General features: G+C 40.9%; 2 protein-coding genes across 3 annotated transcripts in view; one reads left to right on the top strand and one right to left on the bottom strand.

The window, feature by feature from the left end:
- Window positions 1-10,599, top strand: part of TXNDC11 (thioredoxin domain containing 11) — a 28,800-nt gene extending 18,201 nt beyond the window's left edge. For both annotated transcript variants that reach the window (XM_054270750.1, XM_054270751.1), the window contains 5 exons: window positions 823-1,606; window positions 3,457-3,602; window positions 4,273-4,382; window positions 5,807-5,887; window positions 8,578-10,599. In XM_054270750.1, the coding sequence (XP_054126725.1) occupies window positions 823-1,606; window positions 3,457-3,602; window positions 4,273-4,382; window positions 5,807-5,887; window positions 8,578-9,205 (1,749 nt within the window). In that variant the 3' untranslated portion in view covers window positions 9,206-10,599. The remainder of the gene's footprint in view (window positions 1-822; window positions 1,607-3,456; window positions 3,603-4,272; window positions 4,383-5,806; window positions 5,888-8,577) is intronic.
- A 19-nt stretch (window positions 10,600-10,618) lies between these two features.
- Window positions 10,619-11,928, bottom strand: SNN (stannin). The gene has a single exon (XM_054270752.1). The coding sequence runs from the start codon at window positions 11,848-11,850 to the stop codon at window positions 11,587-11,589; it is 264 nt and encodes an 87-aa protein (XP_054126727.1). The 5' UTR covers window positions 11,851-11,928; the 3' UTR covers window positions 10,619-11,586.
- Window positions 11,929-18,435: the final 6,507 nt, after the last annotated feature.

The raw sequence follows: 18,435 nt of genomic DNA, 5'->3' as shown, positions 1-18,435 counted from the left end.
CAGTGTGTGATGCTCTGTATTTTGTTAGTGTGCTAATAAGAATGATAGGAGACTTCCTCTCTCATTTTTCTTCCTTGCATGTTCTGTTACTTGTCTCCCAGAAAGGGAATTCCTTATATGGTCCATACATGTCCCTTTTTCTCTGCTTGTTTACCCTTGGTTATGAAAAGCAAACTGGTGATGTAGTGTAGAAATGTTTGCATGGAGGGACAGGTTGTTTTTTTTCTTATTTTCTTTCTTCTCCCAGTAAGTTACAATGTGCAGAATACACTTGGAGTATTACAACTATCTGCCCGTGGTTGGGAGAATACAAACATTGCTTCAGCACTCTGATTGTTACAAAACATGTGATTGTTACAAAATCCATGTGCCACTATCCATATGCCAGAAGAAATCTCTATTCCCTTTTCATTTGGGAATGCTTTCGTGTATTTTCTCCTCCTATTGGAAAATGAATGAAATTCAGGAACCTCTACTCAGTAATGCTTTGTGTAGTGGGTTTAACCATAACATGTAGTGTTACTGCACTGTAGTAAATCTGTTGCATGGAGGACCTTGCAATCAGTGTGATGAACTGAGTATTATTTTAAATTGACTTTGTTGTTCTATATATTCAATGTTTATAGGCTGAAATATATGAAAATTCAACTTTTGTTAAGTCAGAGCCACCTGTAATTATTTGAAAGAACAAAGATTAGTCAACTTAGTGTTTCTGAAGTTCCATCTCTAATTGCATATAATTTTGTTAAGCCTGCAAAAGATAACTGCATTTGGGTGAACTATGTACAGTTAATCTTGATTTTTTTTTCTCTCTCTTTTAAGATTACCAAAGTGGCCTTGGAATACCACAAGTGTAATAAAAGCCAAGCAGCTGAGGCAGACCTTCAGCCTGCAGGAGACTCTGATTCACCAGCTTTTGATTCCTCAGTGACAGATGCACAGCTGAAGTTCTCTGAAACGTTTCCCATAGCCAAGTACCCGTGCTGTAACACGGTGGTGCTTCCACAGTGGCACTCCATCTCCAGAACCCACAATGTCTGTGAGCTCTGTGTTAACCAGACTCTTGGTGTCAAACCAAATAAAGTCCATGTGCCACACTGTAACTTTTTAGAGATAGAAGCAGCTTTGGACTCTTTCTACCTCCAGGAACATACTTTTTTTCAAGTAATATCAAATACCATAGAATGCAGCAATTTCTTAAGTTTCTATAGTCCCTTTAGCTATTACACTGCATGTTGCAGGACAGTAAACAGGCATTTTTTAAGTCTCATGAGTTCTGAGAAGACCATCTTTGAGACCCCCAAAGTAGCATTTTCTTCCCATGGGAAGAAAGATAACACTCAATTTTCTATTCCTCACATTGAGGATAGGAATTGTTTTATTCCTGACCTTAATATTAGTAGCATGAACATTACTGGTCTGAGCTGCAGGACCAACAAAACCTTGAATCTCTATCTACTGGATTCAAATCTTTTTTGGATATATGCAGAGAGACTAGGAGCATCAAGATCTACTCATCTTAAGGAATTTGCTGCCATTGTTGACCTGAAAGAAGAAGTGCACTATGTTCTGGACCAGAATCAGTCACTTGTTGGACCTACCCTAGGTACAGTATTCACTATACAAATGCTTGCATTCAGAAAATTGCGTTTCCAAGCAGGAATGGAAAATTTAATGCCATTGTAAAAGTGAGACTACTTTGTGAAGTTAACACTGTGAATTGTAATTTATTCTATTCTGTTTAGTAGTTAACTAAGCATTTATGAATTATTCTATTGGCTAGAACAGAATCATATTCTAGGTGACATAAGAGCTAAGTTCCTTATACCATAAGTAATTTACTTTATAAGAATTCACCTTAAAATGTGTGATTCTTGACTGCTTGCTTTGGTGGAATTGGTAAAATCTAAATTACCTTGTGTGTGGAAAAAAATTTCTGTTCATCTAAAATAACTGATTACAGAAGGTGCTTGTATATTAATGGTGGTGTTGGTGTTTGCTCAGGTCTTCTGTGTTCTAAAATATCCTAGAATTTTGGGACATACTGACCACTTAGCAGCAGAGACTTCCCCATCCTCTTGTCCTCTGAAACCAACTTGCTTTAAATTTATGTTGAAAAGTGTGTCTGTTTTCAAGGTAACAAGGTAGAGCGCTGAAGTGGTTGTGGCCAAATCTGCCAATTATTGTTATTTCCTGTCTGAATTGGAGGAGGGAAAAAAAGACACCCAGAAAAACAAACAAAGCAAAAAAAACCTGACAGAACAACTCAAGGATTGCAGTTGTGATTTATTTGCAAGTTTGTGAATAAGGCACAATATTCCTGTGTGCATTTGCCTGTCATGCTGATGTGCAAAACTGAGTGTACCTTCAGAAAATACTGAGTTTCCTAATGTTGGCTATGTAAGTTAACATGGAAGAAATTTCAGCTATTAAAATAAATTGCTCAAGAACATATATCACTATAATTCTTATAGCACCAATTACATTTCCTTTTTGCCATAAATCTAAGTACAAAAAGATGCACAACATAGAATAAATAGCCATGTTCTTATTAAGGTTCACATGCAGCCCTGTATCCTCTCTCTATCCCAGCCCAGGAAAAGACTCTGCAAAAACAAACAAAAACCTCAGTGACCATAAAAGGATACTTAGGAAATATTAAGATCAGAATGAGGACATAGAAATTTCCTTCCCCTTTGTGCTCCCAATACTTTCTGTCTCAAACATTTTTTAGGTCACAGGATTTCCTGAGCATGATGAGGGTTTCTCTGCAGAGTAATATTCAGTACATTGCTGGTCCATCATTTGAACATCCAGAAAACTTTTGCTTCTACATATTTTATTAAGGAGTCTCTGATTTATGATTGGTTTTTGTGCTTTTTATTTTAATTGCTTCAGATTTGAACTTAATATTTCATAATATCAAAACAAATTAATTGGTGCTTAATACCCTTGTCAGACCTCAGTCATTATAGATGGTTTCTAGAAATTCAGGAATAATTATTTTATTTTAATTAACCCTTTTCCTTCATTACTATTTCATCATGCTTACATATTCCAAGTCTGGAGATCTGAAAAAAAAAAAAGCCTCTTTTGGCCTGGTGTGAGATTTAAATGAAATGCTGAATAGTAAATAAGGAACTAAATGTACTGCTGATCACATTTCAGAGATAAACTTGCTGATCTGGTATTTTGTATGTCTGTACAAAAGTGCCAGTTTTACTTGGGCCTAATTTTTATGCTGGAAATACAAGCACAAAGTCGTTTCTATTTGATAAAACAATTCTTCAGTTGGTGTTACTCAAGAGTTGATACCAAACTGTCAGAAATTAATGACATGAAACCAGATTTCAGTCTGTATTTTCTCGCTAAGTTCTTCTGAATTCTAAAGCAAAAAGTACCAAAATCACCTCTGCAAAACCATAATAACTTTGATATGTATCAATTTTATTTCAGAGAACTTCATTAAAAATTTCAGCGTTCTCTACAGCCCCTTGAAAAGGCATCTGGTTGATGACCCTTCAGTCCATTTTGATGAGGAGCATGTGGTGACTGAAGTGACCACGAGCACCTTCCACCAGACCGTGTTCCTGAGTGCCAAGGTACCCCAAGTCACCCTGCAGCTTCTCACAGATCAGGGCAGGGATTTTAGGGAGGGCATGCTTAATATTGACATGCTTTTCTTACTTATAACATAAAATACAGTGTTTGCTAAGAATTCAAAAGCTTTCCAATTGCATGCCATGAGAACAGATGTCATCCTGAGTACAGTTAAATTGCCTTGATTTTGTAAAATATTTGATAGTAAGGAAAATCCATTGTCATTCAAGTCTGCAGTGAATGTCTGCATCTCCAGTTGGTTTCCAGCAGCCCCAGCCCTGCTTTGCCAGTTAGAGGCAGAAACCAGAAGTCTGGACATTATTTTTCCCTCCATATGAAGTGTACAGTCAGTGTTAGATATATAGAATTTAAGATTGCAAAAGAATCTTGGGAAGTGTAGTAAAGTTTGGTGCGTTTTCACTTAAAGGAAATTATCCTAAACTAAATCTTTTCATTTTGACTTTATGGGAAGAGAATTCCCCAATAATTTTTGTATATTAACTCAGTAGTCAGAGAGCAGCAGTGAATAACTTACAATAAAGTTCATTAATATTAGGAAAAAATTGCTTTCACATTTCAGCAGTTCCCATGCTAGATGATGTGAAAACTAGTCCTCCTTTCTGCAGATTACCTCCAACAGATAATCAAACTCTTCTCCATTTCATTTTCCAGAATGTCTTGCTGCTGTATTACGCACAGTGGTGTGGATTCTGTGCTTCTCTTAATCACATCTTTATTCAACTTGCTCGGCTTTTGCCTCCTGACAGTTTCACTGTGGCAAGGTAAAAAGATTCTAATTTCATCTTTCCAGAATAATTTAAGATCATTGAGGTCATCAGCCTAGAAAATAAATACTTTTTTCTCTCTACAACCATGCAATATAGATGTGAATGTCATCTGCTTCATTTTTCTTTGAATGCATTGTTTTGTTTTCCTTTGTATATATTTGGTGGTTTTCAATCTCACTGCAGTAGTTACCCGCTTTCATTAAAATTAATTTTTAAACTGTGCAATTAACCTAGAAACTTCCTAATTTCAGGAAGTGAATCCATAACTTTGTGGTGATTTGTAGCAAATAGTAATATGCTATTTGTGTGTGTGTATATATATATGTATTTGTTAGCAACATCATTTGCATCACAAATCTAAAATGGCAATCTACATCCTATGATAAAGAAAATTAACTCTACCCCAGCCAAACCAGTTTACAGAAATATATCTATATATGCATGTGTGTAATGTACATTTTTAATATAAATGTTAAATACGTATTATATGTAAAAAACCCCATTGTTTTCTTTGGTGTTTCCAGGGTTATTAATATTTCACTGCAACTGAAACATTCTTGTTCGTGTACGTGATAATAATACCTAAATACTTAAAACATCTGCTCTGATTGCATCTTTATTTGATTCTGACTGAACTTACTCCAGGAGACAGCATGAGATGTAAAGAAAAAATAAATCAATTAAAAATCTGGGGTTTTATCCCTGTTTGTAATTGTGGCTTTATTGCCACAGATGTGATGCTGTTCCCAAGGCTACATTCTCTCGCCTGACTTTGAAGTTCTCTCCTTTGCTCCATTATTTTCATAGCAGTATTACTGATGTGATTGTCTGTTTTATTCTATAATAATTTGTAATTAATAAGAAATTTATTTGTGAGAAGAAGCCCTAAAACTCTGGAGAAAACAGTAACAAACAGTTGAACCACGGGTTCCTTTCTACTCAGAGCTTTAGGGAAAAAAGTGCCTTTAAGCATGTGCTTATCCTTGGAACAAGCAAAATAATTTATTCCCAAAACTACTCAAGGGGACAATATTAAGAGATGTACTTGAAGAACAAATTAGGGACTAAAAATAACTTGTCTCATGTTTGGTGTGTCTGTCTCAGAAGGAAGATGTGTGCACTGTGTGTACACAGAGAGCAACTGGGTTTTAATTGCTGGCTGAGAGCAGTTGCAGAATTGAACATACTATTCGAGAGAAAAACCCACACAGATATTTGTTAAACTGAGAGTCAGCAGCTTGAATATTGGTAATTAATTCTGCTGACTTATGCACAATGTATTTCTGGCAGAACACATTTAGACTTGTTTCACAGATACTTAAGATTTCCTTCTTCCCAGTCTCTAAAATGGCATTTTACAAGGAAATGCAGATTGTTCATCTGCCTGTTCTCTTCATCAGTGTGTCTTTTCCTCACAGAATTGATGTGACTCGAAATGACCTTCCCTGGGAATTTATGACAGACCGTCTCCCAACCATTTTATTTTTTCCTCATCAGAGGTAAAGTAATTCTTGTCCCTGTGGTTTTTTAACTTCTGTTTTACTGAGCTGCAGTAATTATCTGGTTACATGTCTTAGTAGAGAAAAAAGCCAAAGATTAATTCATTTCTGTAGATGCATTCTTACCACATTCATATTCTAATGAAAAAAACCACCAGGAAAACAACAAAATAACCCAACCAACACTCCCAGATTTCCACCCTTCTCCCTCAAGGGCTCTTACCATCAGCAAATGGGAATTCAGTCTACTGGTGCTGGGCAGCTACATACCACAGAATCTCTGAATCTGTGCCTTAAGTTTTGCCATTGATGTTTTAATCCAATACAGAGTGAGTTTTGTTTATATCAGTTCTGAGCAACCCCAACTGATCAGTTCCCTGATTCTTTTCATAGGTACTCATTTGGTCTCTGTCTCTGTAATGCTCTAGACAGTCTCTGGAGGGACAGACTGAGTACTTTTATTAAGATTATTTTATTAAGATTATTATTATTTTTATAATGTTCCAACTGGCTTTATAAAGGTACCTTACCTCTAGTCATTGCTTTCACTCCTGCTTTTCCTCTCCAGTGTTTTTTATATTTTGCTGCATGTGAGTAATCAAGAAAATTAGGATCTGATAGTATTTGTAGTACCTGTAGGACTACTAGAGTAGCCACATACTCATTTTGGATATAAAGGTGCCTCATATTAGGGCTTTTTAATGCAGCTTCTTATCCATTTGCCTTATGAGACAATTTTTGCAAATTAACTCTGTTCTCAATTTCTTTCCACCACATGCTGTTAATGTTTTGTTCTGCTATTTCTTTTAAATAGCCTTTTAGCTTCTTTGATACATGCTGTGGTTTTGATCAATAAAAATAGATGATGATGTAATAAAACATTGCCACAATATAGTGAGTCAATTTTGATTTAGCATAGACTATTCTTTGCCTAAATTATGTCATGATTCTTTAATCTGGGGTGGGAGTTGATAGTCAGCTGAGCAACTGCTGATGGTAATTACAAGAGTAACTTGGTCCATCATCAGGAATCTGCAGGGGAGGAACACTCATGGTGCTCACTCTGCCAGAAATAGCTTAATCTTGATGAGCAGGAGCCTCATCTGACTGAAGTTCTTGAATTATTGATAAAAGATGATATGTGTCTTCTACCTGCTGTACAGTAAGTGGTTTTCAGTAAATGAAATGAAATGAAATGTTTTTATATCCCACATGTTTATGAGTTGGATTTTCCAGAAGGCATTTTTGAGGGAAGTGTAATTGGTAAGGAAGGAACTCCCCTGTTCCAGATGCACATTGTAACCAATTCAGGACGTGATGTTAAACACAAGGGGACATAAAGAGTTATCTGGTTTGTGTTGTACAAGAGCACCATGAGCCTTTAGGCTTTGTACTTGAATCTGGCTTTCTTGCTTTGCAGTCATTTTTGTTTGGGCTTAGTCTCTGTCCTTTTTCTCACTTACATAATTAACCCATATCTGAATGTATGCTACTTACCATTACTCTAGTCATCAGTTTGACAGCCAGATGGAAGCAAACTAAGCTTTTCTTCCTTGTTTTGATGGCTGCCTCAGGAAAGAGAGAATACACTGCTGACAGGCAAAGCTGGAGCAGACCCAAAGTGATAAACTATTAGCTGGCTTCCCAGTTGTACAGGGTGAGGTGGAAGTGGCTGTGCTGCAGGAGGAAGTGAAATTGTGTTACACTGGAACATGCTGAGTGAAAGGCTGAAGGTGGAACTGGTTCAGAAAGAGAAGAGCAGGAGTGACTTCCAGTCTAGTCCTTAGAGGATAGTTGGCTTTATATGTGTGCACAGGGTTCACAAAGGGCAGTAATTGTAACATTTGTCACAGCTGGAGCTGTTTTTTAGTGGCTGATAGTCTTGAGGAAGAAATTTGGTACTTGCTGTTCTTGGCCTTTCTCGTTGTAACAGTTTGTGCTGTTGCAGAAGGTAAGGAGGCTTACCTGCTCCACATGCTGGGCTTAGTATTCACAGCTTCGGGGGGGGGGAAAACACCAGCAGAAAAACCTTGTTTGGTTTGCTTCCATCATCACTTATGACATAAAGACAAAGCAGTAAAAGGAACAAGTGAAGAGATTTATTTTTGGACAGGGCCTTACTTCTGACTAAAGTGACTTACTGTTTAAAAGCAAACTGCTCCCTTGCCATGGCTTTCAGGTGCTGGAGCTCACTAAGCTACTGCTTTTTCTAATCAAAATAGTGATTTCCCATTGTGTAGCTTTATATATCTGGACTTAAATTCTAAATAATATACATAGACTTAAGAACATTTAAACATCATCCTTCAACTTAAAATACTAATGGCACTGTACTCTGATCATACAGTGATGCTTTAATATGTACTTGAAGTTCATAACCCATGATCATGAATATTTCTTTTTTAAGAATTAAATCTGTCTTCTGAGATTTAACGGAATTTTTTCTTCAAATACCAGTCCCATGCAGAGATGCTTACAGCACTCAGAGGGAACACAGGGAAAAATGAACATCAAAAGAAAATCTGTGTGATCTATCTCTATTACATGAGTTTAGGTTTTCTCTTAGCTGCTGTACTAACCATACTTGATGAAAAATAAGGTATCAAGTTGGAGTTAAACAGCAGATGCTTAGGTAAAATTATGCTTAACCTTCCAGAGTACTTTACTATTATCTTGTTATGTCCTTCTAGGAAGGAGCAAAGTGTGAAGTTCCCTGAAGACTTTTCAGTTAACCTTCCCAATCTCCTGAAATTCATTTTACATCATTCAAGTCTTTCTCCATCAGAGCCCTGTACCAAAGAATGCCTACATAAAGAGTCAGTTCTACAGCAAGGACACATCTCACACTTGGAGAGAGAAATTCAGAAGTTGAGATCAGAAATCAGTGCCCTTCATCAGGCCCATGACCAGCTTGAAGCACAGCTCTCTGAAGCCAGGAGAGAGGAGCAGAGACTACAGCAGCAAAAACACACACTGGAAAAGCAGCACAAGACTCTGCAGCTCCACAGTGAGCAATTACAGGCCACATATGACCAGAAGAATCAAGAATTGTTAGAAATGGCTGAAAAGCTTCAAGAATTAGCTGATGCATCAGAAAACCTCCTTAAAGAAAACGCTTTACTGAGAATTCTGGTGGCATCAAGAGGAGGAAAGCTACAGAGCAAAGATGAAATTGAAGAACCCCTTCAATCTGAGCAAACACTTTCTGAAGATAATGATATATCACTCTCAACAGCTACTGCTGCTTTAGAGGAAAAAAGGATTGATAATATTGATACCATAGAGACAGAGCACAGTAGTGGAAATAGGACAGAATAATTGCTTACACAAAGTCAAGTGATGCAGTATTGGGTAGGTATTTATGCAAATTTTATTGACATTCATTGTAAATAAAGACTTCCCCCCACATGATCTAGAAAAAGAAAAATCAAATGGAATATTTTTGTATACTTGAACAACTTATTAGATACCCCATCTTAAGAGAAGAGGAGAATGGAAAACACTTCCTGCACTTTACTATTGCACTAACTTGCAAACACCTATCCATTTAAATGAAAGATACTGGTTTGTAGGGGCAGCAGTGTGCAGCACCTCTGACTAAGGACCAGTTAGTTTTCACTGGCTTTCTCTTACAGCTGCTAGAAACGAAATCAGACCTTTGATTTATACTTTTCCATAATTTCTGAAATTTGCCCTTTACACTGCATTCTCTTTGCTGAATTAAAATAGATACTTTATCTGTGTAATCAGTAAACTTGAATGGACAAAGTCATCTTGCTACAACTGTTCTGTTCTCAAACTTCAGCACTTTGTATCACTTTTGTATACTAGTGTTCTGATTGTCTGGAAAACACAAGAGCCATGTGTGAACTGTTCTCTGCTGAAAACTAGAGGAAGTCTTACTGAATGAATCCTTTTTTTCTTTGCTTTTTAGAGGTCTCAAATACAGCTATTTAAGTGGACTGGTCTGACTATACATGCAGGTCTGTTGAGAGCAGTATTTTTAAAAGCATGTGTCAGGGTAAGAACATTATCAGCTGTACCCCATATGTTGTGCTCAAGAGGCAACAGCAGGAGCTTTTTACTACTGACAGCAGTTTTTTGCTTCAAATTACAACTTTCAATTTTAAAAAGGCAAATGTAGCACGAACAAAGCAATTCAACATCTTGGTGTAGAAGAAGGGGACAACTTTTTGTCTAGGCCATTCTTGCCTTGCATATAGTTGAAATTCTCAAGCAAGCTTGCTAGGCCTTAAGTTATTCCATATGTACAAGTACAAGAAGCAAGTCTAATGCTTCCTCTGGAGCTGAATTAAGGCTAGGCAATTAAGTGTTTAAAAACATCAGTATGCAAAGGAGGCCAGTACAAAGTAAAAGAAAACAGGCCAGTGACCTTGAAGCATGCGTGCCTACAGGAAGAATTATAGAATACATAAGCTGCCAGTGGCTGCTCAGTGTTGTTCCTTCTTGTCTCCCCAAACCTTTGCAGTCCAGAACTTCCCATTTAACACCTTTTTACAGTTCCTATAGCTGAACTCCAGCACAGAGCAGGAAATGTGTTATCTGGAAGGACTTGGCTGTTGCTTGCTAAAAACTTCTACAAACTGACCAGCAATAACTCTTGCCCCTGTCAACAGTAGAAAAGACTGAAACTTCTCCTGTTGTAGTACAGTTCCATCAAAAGTTATATACAAGATACATTAAGTGAATTCTAGAGTTGTCTGGCTGCATATATTACAAAATGCCTTTTTTTATCAGGCTGTTAACATACACCCTAAGTACACAAACCATTGTTCTAGGAAGAATTTATACTAGTTGCACTTAAGCCAGTTCTGCTAAGTAACCACTTAAGCAGTTTCAGCACACAGACCTATGGAAGACAGAAGCCTGCTCTACTGCCATTTCAAACACCTGGAAACCATCTGGACTTTCCCTGAGGGTTCAGTATCCATCATAAGTTCCCAGGCTGGAACCCATCAAAATGGCAGTTTCCTAGCAGTAGCTACATGGAGAACTCAGTTCTAGCAGCCAAAAGTTTACCCAACATAGCTGCAGCTAAAGCAACTTTTCCTTTCTTGCTCCTGTGTTTCCTACTTCAGTATATTACTGAAGGCTTATCCCTTCTTTTTAAAGGAAGTACTCTGTATCAGTCCAATAAACTGTTCAAAGGAGGAGTTCTGGCTGCACACTCCATCTAGTAGCAGAAGCAAGCTCGAACTGCAGACCTGGTTTGGAAGGTCTGGAGTCCCATCCATGGTAGTGGTTCAGGAATCCCAGTGTATTATATACAGTTGTACCATATGCTACAGAACACAAAGCAAGAAGTTTTGGCAGCCTATTTACAGTTCACAGTTGTAAAGTAGTTCACATTACAGTAGTAGCTCCATCAAAATAGGCTCAGCTGAACATTCAAGTAACAAAATACAGTAGTAGTCTCTTCACACCAGTATATCCCTGTGCCCATTGCCGGCAATGGACATTACACCAGGCCAGTCAGCTCCTGCCACACAGGAATTAGGATACACAGCTGATGCAAAATGCAGCTTCTCAGTGCATGCAGTTGCAAACAAAGCTTATTTAATTCTCATCAGGATGTTTTCTGATGAGTACTGTGCAGGAGACCAGGTTCTTCACAGTATTGAGATGCTTCTGCTGGTTACACGTCATGATCACAGCCCACCTGCAGGTGTTGCTCTGAGTTAGCTGTGTGCTTCTGGGCCATTTGGGGTTAGCTTAGCTTTCCTCTCCACACAGGGTCCTTTAGCAGAGTACTGCACCAGCAGAAAGGGCTCTTTGGTTTCTCCCTCACCCACAATGCTTTCCTCATCCTCAGACTGGCTGAGCTTCTGCAGGCGCAGGTAGCACCAGCAGCCCAGAATCAGCGCTCCCAGAGCCGCAATGGCGATCAGGGTAACGATGACAGTCACCACTCCTGTGCTGGGGCTGTGATCTGTGATGGACATGGCCAATAGTTCAGGCTCGGCTCTTCTCCAGGAGATTTTTCTATCCTCACTATCAGTCTTGATGCATCTTCAAACTCCTGCAGGTTTAAAAATAAAGAATGAATTTGTGCAGTTTTACTGCATTCAGCAATATTATATTCATGGCTGGTATTGTCCACAAGGGCACGTGATCCTCTTGCACTCCAGTGCTTTGTGCTGCTTAATCACAGAACCACGTTTTGGCTCCTGACATGCTTAAGATAGCACATGGTCAACCTACTAAGAGGTAACAATTTTCACTAGGAAGTACAAGACAAGACTGAAAGCTCTATGGAATTATGATTTAGCACAGGGAGATTCAAGACTGTTCATACAAATGCTGTATCACAAGTGAAATCTCAAATCTGTGACAAAGTAGCAATTCAGCTACCTTTAGTTTTCCTCAAGGAATCCTATAGATACATTTGAGTGTCTGGCCTTTTTTAAAATTTAATTTACAAACATCCTTCTTATATACTAACAATTCCAGGACTGGTAAGCCAATTGTGAAGGTAATTGCAGAGCTAATGCATTACTATAAGTCTGTCTATAACACTGATCTGCTTACAAGGGCTGGGTACATGGTAATTAATTGTTTGTTCATTGAGCACATAAAACATCTGTTGCTATTGTCACAAAAAGCAGGTAGAGCTGTATTTAAAACTAACAAAGCACAATGGAATCTTCTTTTCCTCTTAGTGGCTTTAAAACCACAAGAGAAACAGAGTCCATTAGGACTGCAGCTGGAATTGGGAGAGAGGCAGCAGCAGGAAACTGTAAGAGCTCCAAGACTTCCTTAGTTTGCTATAGTGTTTGCAGGAAAAAATATACAGGTAAATGTCTTTTGTTACTTCTTCCAAATTCACAACCCTATTTTTTTAAAAGTCATGTGAGCCTTGTCTTTAGTTTCAAAGTTACTGTGTATCAAGATGACAGCTTCACTTTCCCTACTTCAACTAGGACATAAAAGGTAATGAATGAATAACATGCTTCTTTCCTACTACCCTAGCTCTTCAACAAAACACAAACTCATGCAAGACTATAGTAGAGACCAGACCAGTCCTAGCCAGGAACATGTCTTACTTCTGTACTACTGTAAAGATCAGGTTAGGGCTCAATGCTGCCATTTCAGGTACAAAGGTGCAATCCTTAGAGGCTCTAAGGCCAGCTCCAAGTGCACATGTGCCTGTCTCTGGATCTGTTCCCACTGACTGGCAGTAACAGGAGTCTCTTCTGGCTGCTGAGGGCCACATACACTTATCCAGGAAAGGCTCCTCCTCACCATCACTGCTGTGCAAGTACAGCATCTTCATACAAAAACCCCTCAGGAGTCAGTCTTAACCCACCCTGACGCAAGACCACTGGGTCACAGTGAGCGACACCCAACTGCACCAAGTCTCACCTGCATTTCAACCCAAGTCAAGGGAATTACAGTGCAGGATCCTTACCAAGACAGCTCAAGCCACAGACCAAGTTTGCTCCTTGATGTGTCATGGAATAACAGACCCATGTGTATCACCATTTCAGCAAGGACACCACAACAGAGTTTAGCAGGTGCCATTAGAATCCAGTGTCACATAGCTTGCAGACACTCTGGTTACATTTCCAGCCCTGTAAACTACAGCAATCAATAGCTTGTAGTGTATCTGATACAACCAGCCAAGTTCTGCAGACTCAGTTTTGCCTAAATAGTAAAACCAAACCTGACCACACCACACACCCTCAGCAGGGCTGTGTGCCCACTGCAGCCAGAGAATTCTATGATTTGCAATAATCACCTTGGTTCTGCAGTGCTTATTCAACACGGGGTGATCAGCTGAGGGTGATTAAGAGTGACTTTCATGTACTTCATTTTCCTCAGGGCATGTCTGAAGAGCAGCACTGTTTGATCCAGCCAAAACAGTACAGCATCAGCATAAAAGATAGTTTACCTTGGTTTGCATGCAGACACTGCACAGCCACACTGAGGCTTCTTCTGCAGCTTGCACTATTGTGACAGCCTGCTGTTCCTCTACAGCACTTTGGGTCAGCATATAGCCTTACATTAAGCAGTTACTGTCACCTGGAAAACAGTTTTTCATAGTGGAAACTATTGCAGATGCTACCCCTCCACTGGTCTGTGAGTAGACAACATCAACAATATAAAGTATGAAACTGTTCACATCACGAGTCTCTCCATCACCAGGATTTTCTGGCAATCTTGTTTCAGGATGCACAAGATTGATTTATGATGACTTGACAATTTTGAGTCCAACACAGCAACTTACAGATTCCTCTTAAAGACCTTTCTTGGTCAAATCCATAGGCTACCTTTAAAATTCTGAATGTTTTCTATTTGATTTAGAATTCAAATAACTTCACCTCTCGATGACAAAATGCAGGCATCCTTCCTTCAGGCATATCCTCTTGCCACTCAGGAACTTGAGAGCCAGCACCTTATGTAAAGTCAGGTATTAACCATCTGTACAGATGGCACAAACAACTAGTTAGAAGTGTGTGACAGTAGCTTTAGGTAGTTTGGAAGCTACAGTGTTGTTGCTAGCTCACTCTGCGGTTTTTATGGCTTCAGGTCATTGTACAGCTAGAACTAAAGCTCTCCTGCAGTCTTAGCACAGTACATTTGCATGTTGGAACTATATTAGCAAGAACTTCTGGAGAAGCCTTGGCATTGTGTTGTTTTCTGGACACACAACTCCAACCTTGCAACCATTCTTTCCACCAGCAACTACCTGGAATCCAGATTAAGCTGTCTCTGTACTCTCCTTGATAGGGGAAACACTGTATTTTGCAAATCCCCTTAAACTGATTTAAGGCCACATATTGTTCAGACTTACTTTCCCCTTAAAGCCTACCTGAGCTAAAAAGCTCCTCTGAGCATGCCAGGAGCAGCACTCCCTTTGTTCATCACTTAGAGGCTGTAAATTTCTGATCTTCAAAGGGATTGCCATTGCCATCACCATCCATATATTTGGTGGCACTTGTAGAGCTATGTCCCTTCCCACCACACTTGCTATCAAATCAAGCATCTAAGCATATTTACTCATTAGCAAGATTAGTCAGATGACTGGTGTGAACTGCAAATAGCCTATTTTAGTTCTTACAGCAATCAAGCAGTGAAAACATCAGCTAGAAACCATTTTTCCATAATTAACTTGCTTTTCTTTTTTGCTTAATACCAGCTTCTACTCAGAAATTCATTTGTGAAGATTTATTATCCAATTCAGAAGCTGTAACTAAAGGACAAACAGAAAGGCAGTCAGAACTGCAGAAAGCTGCTAGGGGATAAATGCAGTGCAAGACTGAAATTAGTTCCTAAACCAAGTTTTTCATTATTACAGGCATTATGCTGCTAAGGTGACTATTTTTAATGCCCACAGGCATGTTTCACTGCTACCATTCAAGCCAAAGCTATAGGGAGAGGCTTCAAAAGCAAGTTTACTATAGTTCACCAGATATACTGAAGTCCTCATCAAGGAGTTATGTTCAAGGTTCAAGTATTAAGTATTTTGGCTTTTTTTTCTGGGGGGGAGGTGGCAGGAAGGGGAAGAGGTGGAAACTACTGTATTACAGTATTCCACCTAAAGTAAGTAAGTTAAATGGGGCACAGTAAAGAAGTGAGAATAAAACTATCAGAGTGACCTTCAGCTCAATTTTTTTAAAAGAATCAGAACTGTTTCCTTAAAAAGCCTCCAACAACAGCTTCTAAATCAACATGTTTCTAATTGTGAAAAATGCTTTCTCCTGCTTCTCTAGTAAAATCCCTCTTGAGGAATGCTGCATACCCATCACAGTAACACACTTCCTGCCAATGGAAGACAAGGGGAGAACCCACCGGGAAGATCAGTGCTGTACATTTACCACTGGCACACAAGTGTGTATAGCACCCACACTACCCATAGAAAGCACGAGCTTTACAATACAGGAGTGCTCAGGCTTCACCACTTGCACATAAAAAAATGGCATCACTGTTATTCCTCATTAACTCCAGTTAATACCACCTCCTTGTGATAATGCCAAGTTACCTTGCACAAGCTGGGGCTTGGCCAGAGGCTATTTTAGAAGCAGGGAGCTGTTTAGTAGAAGGTTTCAATGCAAATCATCTCTTCCCACCCTTACTATAGCTTTGATGAGGAATAGAAGAACGGGGCTTTTCTGTGGCTAATTAGCTGTGGACAGAATTCCAAGAACTTAGCATTCAGGCAATTGTTAGACACTCTAGAACAAAAGCCAATACCTATCAGCATTGGCTGGAACAGCAGTTAGTTCCCACATGAGGTGTAGTGGTACCTTAGACTTAATCAAGAGTCACTTTTAAAGCTTTGCACCAAGCTAAACCACACAGAAGTTGGTAGTTTACAGAAGACAGCAAGATGGAGAGATGAGAGAGCAGTAGTCTAAGATGTTTTCCAGACATGACAACAGTTGAAAGAGCAGACAGACTCTCAGCAGCACAGTAAGTGGAGGAGGTTTATGCTGTAACTGCCTGACAGGCAAGTCAGCCAGTTAATGCAGAACTGGAAACAGGCTTACAGTGTTAAGACCATGTTGACTTCAGAGGCAATTGCATGGCTGGCAAAACATCTGCCAGACTCCAGATTTTATCTGTCAGTATCACATCCACATGGTGCTCTAATGAAAAGTCTGTCCTGACATGGTAAGAGTAATTTCTGACATTCCATTACCAGAAGTACTATGTCGCATATATCTCCTGGCATAGCTTAATTCTTGATATATTAAAAATTACTGAGATGCCAACATTAAGTTTGCTCATAAAACCAGGGTTTTTTTATTTAGATTCAAGGTTGCTCTCCAAATGTGTAATTTTGGAGTTTTTTTAAATGGCTTTGTGTAACAGCAACTACACACAGCACCTGATGTTTCTGACAGTCAAACCATTTTTACACACAGCTCAAAACTTCAGACAGCAAGTATGCCGGGAATCAGCCACATACCTGCAGGAAGCAGCTCTGGCTAGGAGTCCTCTAGGCACACAGTTTCTGAATCACCTTATTAAAGGCGAAGGTCACACTGGTTTTGGATCTTGTCTGGCAAGTCTTCCTTCTTGCTCTTCCCCTGTGGAGAGTGATCACATTGGTCTCTAGCTGCTCTGCATCCTGAGTGCCTTTCACTTTTAGCTTTCCAGTGACATAATCATGTTTAACTACTAACCAGTCTGGCACAAGCTGTCAGGGAAAGATCCCTTACTGTTTCACCTATCTGCTAATCAAGGTAACAGTCTCACAAGTGGTTTCAAGTTCTTTAGGTTTTATTCAAAAGCAATTTCTACTGACAAGTGTAATGTCTACACCTACACTTGTGTCAGGAAAAGGAAGAGCACGAGACGCCACTGTACACTGCAGATACTCAGAGGAAGGAACAAGACTCAGTTTGAGCAACTTGCGTTACCGAAAACTCCCGGATTGTCATTGCAAAGGTCGCTTTGGACATAACCCTGCAGCACGTACCGAACTCCTCGCACTGGGCGAGCAGGGACGAGCCTCTCCAGCCGAGAGGAGCCCGGCGCCTACCCCGAGCAGGCGCCGACGATCCGTGAGGCATCGCCTTGTGACTGCAGCACGGCAGGGCGGCTGCAAAGCGCCGGGAGACGGGGCCGAGCCCCGGGCGAGGCAGCGCGGGCCGGGGGAGCCCCGAGTCACCCACGCGGCCCACGCGAGGCCTGCGGGGCGCTCAGCACCGCTCGGAACCCGGCAGGGCCGGGCGCGGACACAAAGAGCGAGAAGGGGCGGCCCCGACCCAGGGCGGGGGAACTCGGGGGGAACTCTGGCGGCCCCAACCCCGGCGCGGGTCCCTGCCCGTCTCACCGACCCCCCGCCCCGGCTCACAGCACGGCGAGCCCGCCCACCCCCGCCCCGCAAGGAACCGAACCGTGCCGCGCCTCCCCCGCCCCCGGATCGCTCGCCCGCGGTCACCATCCCGCCGCAGCCCCACGCACCCGCCAGCCTCACAGCGGCCGCGGCAGCTCCTTCCCCGCCCGCGCCTCCGCCTTTTAGCGGGGGCCGGGCGGCGCCGCGCGGCACCAATCGGGGCCCGGGCAGCAACAGCTGACGGGCGGGGCGCCCGCGGCCCTTCCCTCCCTTTCCGTGACAGCCGCGGTGGGTCCCGCCCCGCGCCGCGAGGGGTGAGGATGGAATCACAGAAGAGAATCACAGAGTCGGAGAATCATAGAGGCATGGAATTGTGGAATCATCGAGGTTGGAAAAGATCTTTAATACTGTTCAGTCGAACTGTCAATCTAGCACTATCAGAATCACCCCAAAATCTCTAAACCACATCAGCCAGCGCCACATCCAGACGCCTCTTCCTCTTAAACACTATCGGGGATAATGCCGCCACCACCGCCCTGGGCAACCTGTTCCATTGCCTGGCTACCCAAACGGCCGCCGTCTCAGCTTAAAGCCATTTCCTCTGCTCCCCTCACTGTGGGCACGGCAGAAGAGAGCGGCCCCCAGCCCACTACAAACTCCTTTCAGGCAGTTGTAGAGAGTGATGAGGTCCATCCGGAATCTCGTCGGGACTATACAAACCCAGCTCCCTCAGCCACTTTCC

Source organism: Melozone crissalis, unplaced genomic scaffold (genome assembly GCF_028551555.1).
Source record: "Melozone crissalis strain CALT ecotype California unplaced genomic scaffold, PUWL_Pcris_2 ptg000012l_1, whole genome shotgun sequence".
Lineage (NCBI taxonomy): Eukaryota > Metazoa > Chordata > Aves > Passeriformes > Passerellidae > Melozone > Melozone crissalis.
The sequence above is the reverse complement of the archived record's forward strand: the minus strand, read 5'-3'. Positions and strand labels throughout refer to the sequence as shown.

Excerpts from the sequence above, each read along its gene's own strand:
- SNN (XM_054270752.1), bottom strand. The coding sequence starts at position 11,850 with ATGTCCATCACAGATCACAGCCCCAGCACAGGAGTGGTGACTGTCATC.